We start from the raw sequence: 3,953 nt of genomic DNA on the forward strand, positions 1-3,953 counted from the left end.
CAGAATAATGACTTTGGGGGGACAGCTGTGGTTCTCCCCCCAGTCCCAGGTGTGGAACCGACTGGGATGCCCTGTACACAGGGAAAATAGTGGGATCCACTGCCTTGGGGCTCCAAGTAGACAGTACTAGGGAGGGAGTTATAAGAGTGTGTGTGTGTGTGTGTGTGTGTGTGTGTGTGTGTGTGTGACTACATGTGACACAATGTGTGTCCCTTCTGTCCATGGGTCTCAGGTAGGGCTGACCCTCACCTCTAATGCATTCTGGTCCTGGTCCAAAGAAGTTTCAGATCCAACGAACACTTACTGAGCCCCTACAAAGTTCCAAGCCTTTTTACTTTATACTTTGACACATTTTATATCCTTTAATCTTTAACAGTAACCCTTTAAGGTAGGAATTATCTGCATTGTACAGATGAGAAAACAATCGCAAAGAGGTTCATTGATTTGCTCAAGTATATCATACAGCTTTAAAAAAAAAAACACTCACACACTATACTCTTAGCTGAGGCCTGTCTGTGTTGGTTGCTTATCTTACAGTGTCTCTTGTCTTCTCTACCTTTGGAGCAATTGCTCCCCTTATACAAAAGCCCCCTTCTTTCTTGTTTCACAGGCCCATGTGGGCTTTTCTTTGTTTAATACTGCATTTAATAGCACAAAAAATCACGAATACAAAGAAACTGGCAAAGGTGTTTGTCAATGAGATATCCCTGCCTCCTCCACTTTTCCGCTTTCATACCCATATATGTAATGGGCTACATTTGTATGAACTTTTCCTTTTTCCCCCCAGACATATAACTGTTATGTGATTGGTCAGTTGAAGCTGAAACACCCATGGAGAAAGATGTTTTATGGTTACAAGGGCACACACCCCCCCCCACACCACCCCCCTCCCACCCCACACTTTCCCACACAATCTTTTGGAGGAATATAGGATATGTACCAGTGTCAAGATTTCCCTGCTCCTGCCTTCCCCACCCAGAGCATCCTGCCATTTAATCTTCCTTTAAATGACTGCTTAGACTAGAGCCTCTTCTCCCGCCCCTTCTATTTCTCTTCCAATCAGGACCTTTTAGACACTGGGAACTGTTCAATTCTTACTCTGTCAGGCCCGTGGGCCATGCAAGTAGGTCCTTTAAATCTCAATGCCAGTTGTAGTATGGGTGCTGTCATCTTCCATTACAGGTAGGTAGGTCTGTGTGTCACTTCAGTAGGCTTGTGTATTCACTTCTTTCACTTTTTCTGACTCATGTTCCAGGACCTGTTTGTGATAGAACAGTAAATACCCTTCACTGTCCAGAACGTCCTTAATACTGGCCTTGGTGATGACGGCATCATCACACTTGAACCACTGGTCCTTGTGGTGCCGGATGAAGCTGGTGTAGTGGCCACTCTCCAAGGTTCCTTGGTGATTAACCACAGCAAACAAGGAATACTTATTCTCGTCGTTTCCACTATTGGTTGGCAGCTGCAACTGTCCATTCATCCTGCTCTCTTTACTCGAGGCCATGAATGGTGTCATATCCAGCTCCAGAGGAAAGGATATGTATGTGGTGATCTTGCGCCTCTGTTTGGCTGAGTGTTCAAACCGTTTGAAATGAAAACAGGCAACGACAGGTAATTTATTCATTGTGAGCTGTTTGGTAGATTCCTGGTAGCTTTGGCAACTACCGCACTTGATTTTGGCACTGCTTCCTAAGTGCTCTGGCCTCGTAAACCTTCGCAGGCAGTCCGTGAGGGTGGTGATTCCTGGTATGTGGCTTTCCCCATTCACACTGCCCTCCCTCCCTGGGCTCATAGGCCAGAAGGAGGTGCAAGAGCCAGGCAAGTCCAAACTGATGTCCCAGCATGGGTCTATCGTGGTGGAGACACCATGGCAGGCTTGACAGGTAACATCAGATTGCAGGCCACCTGTGAAGATTTGGTCAATGATGCAGTTACAGTGGTTGGGATTGTTGGCTGCCTTCCCGGCATCATCACCTTTGCAGTGCCTGTGCAGGACATCTAATGCTGCGATGAGGAACTCATGGGCATCCTGTTGCCTGTACCCTGCTAAATGCCGTGCGTGTATCCACACCAGGTGCAGTAATTTATAGGGAACGTGAGGAGATGGATTTCCAGAATACAACTCCCGAAAAAGCGAAGACATCTCACAGACCAGACACAACTCGGGACTTGGCATTTCACATCTGTGCCTGTCGGAGAGGAAGAAATCTCTCAGGATCGGAGTGTGGGTAAGGGCCTGGACAATGCAGTTCATAAAGCACGTGTTGCCAAGATTGATTAGTCCTCTTAAACCGATGGTAAAGCTGGAGGTAATTCTTCTTCTCCTTGGGTTGTGGCCCAGCAGTTCTAACTCGGGTTTGGTTGTCTCCCAGGTTGGATATTTCTCACTGAGGCCTGGCATTGAACACTGCTGGTGAGAAACCTCGGTTGAGGTGGAAGCTTGTAATTTCAAAGCTTCCCCTTGCTCTTCTTTGGCAATTTGCTCAATGTCTTTGTCATATACATAATCCTTACACATAAAGCAGTATATACCTCCGTAATAAAGGTCTACAGCTAAGTTGTGTTGTTTTGTCTCGGCGTGCTCATGAATGTGTTTCTCTGTGAAGCAGCCAAAGAAGACACAGGAAAGGCAAGAGTGGAGTCTGTTCAAATGGGTGCCGCACACATGGCAGATGCACGACTTTGCCTTGCTTTTCCTGGTCTCTGGGGTTCCACACCAGACGAAGCACTGGTAGATCACCCGCAGTTCCTGCCTCCAGTTCTCTCCCACCTTAAAGCTGTTCACGTGGGAACAGCCTGGTGGACCCACAGCGAAATCCACATCCAGGCATCCGCCCCCAGGGCCGCGCCGGGGCCGGGGCCGGGGCGGGGGCCGTGGCCTAGGCTGCGGCGGGGTACGGAGCCGGGTCTGCGGCCGCGGCCGGGGTCGGCGGCGGGGGGCACGGCTGCGCCGCGGGGAGGGATCGGGGGGCCGCGGGGGGTCGGAGGGAAGGGTGGGGAGAGGAACCTCGTCGCTGCCGCCGCCACCGCCGCTCCGCGCCGGGTTCTCATCCTCTGGCTCCTGCTTCGGTTCCCCCTTCGGCCCCTGCTCCGCCTCCCGTGCCGGCTCGGGTTCGGGTTCGGGCTCCAGCTTGAGCTCTACCCGGCGGCCCGGACCCTCCGCCGTCTCCACCTTCCCGGCAGCGTCCACCTTCCCTGCCGTCTCCACCTTCTCGGTGGCGTCCACCTTCCCCGCCGCCTCCACCTTCCCCGCCGCCTCCACCTTCCCCTCCACCTTCGCCTCCGCCTCCACCTTCCTCTCCGCCTTCTCCGCCGTCTCCGCCGTCTCCGCCTCCTCTGCTCCTCCGCCTCCACTGGCGGCGGCTCCTCCCCCTGCTCGCAGGGATCGGGCGGCCACTGGGCGTGGTGGCGCGGGGGCCACGCAGACCTGGGGTGTCCCCCGCCCGGCCTGAGGGAGCGCGGTGGCTGTGGCAGCTGGAACCAAAAGGGACTTTCACTGAAGGAGGCGGCGGCGGAAGCAGGCGACGCCCCCGGGAATCCTCCCGCCGTAGCCCTCTAGCGGAGGCCGCTCGGCAGCCAGGCCCCGTTTCCTTTAATTCAATATTTCCCAAACTTGCTTGTTCACGAGAATCACGTGGGGAGCGTGTTAAAATTACAGATTCCTTGGCTCCACCCGCAGCCCCACTGAATCAGAGTCTCGAAGGGACGTGCTCCGGAACCTGTATCTTTAACTAGGGCCCGAGAGGATTCTTATGATCAGGCAAGTTTGGGAAACACAGCTCTAATTCATTGAGGCTGGCGGGAAGGGGGGCGGGGACCGCGCAGTCTCTTTAAGGCGCTTCCAGTTCTCGGCTCCAATCGCTGCTCTGACCCCCTTCATCGTCTCCTCCCCTCTCCTCGTCCTTCCCTTCATCCATGTATCCTCCCCCAGCCCTGCGGGGCCAGGGACG

General features: G+C 53.5%; 1 protein-coding gene across 1 annotated transcript; it reads right to left on the minus strand.

Moving 5' to 3' along the window:
* Positions 1–912: 912 nt before the first annotated feature.
* USP27X (ubiquitin specific peptidase 27 X-linked) lies at positions 913–2,753 on the minus strand. Its single transcript, XM_060002054.2, has one exon. It carries the CDS (start codon positions 2,519–2,521, stop codon positions 1,205–1,207), a length of 1,317 nt encoding a protein of 438 aa, XP_059858037.2. The 5' UTR covers positions 2,522–2,753; the 3' UTR covers positions 913–1,204.
* Positions 2,754–3,953: the final 1,200 nt, after the last annotated feature.

Source organism: Delphinus delphis, chromosome X, assembly GCF_949987515.2.
Source record: "Delphinus delphis chromosome X, mDelDel1.2, whole genome shotgun sequence".
Classification (NCBI taxonomy): Eukaryota; Metazoa; Chordata; class Mammalia; order Artiodactyla; family Delphinidae; genus Delphinus; species Delphinus delphis.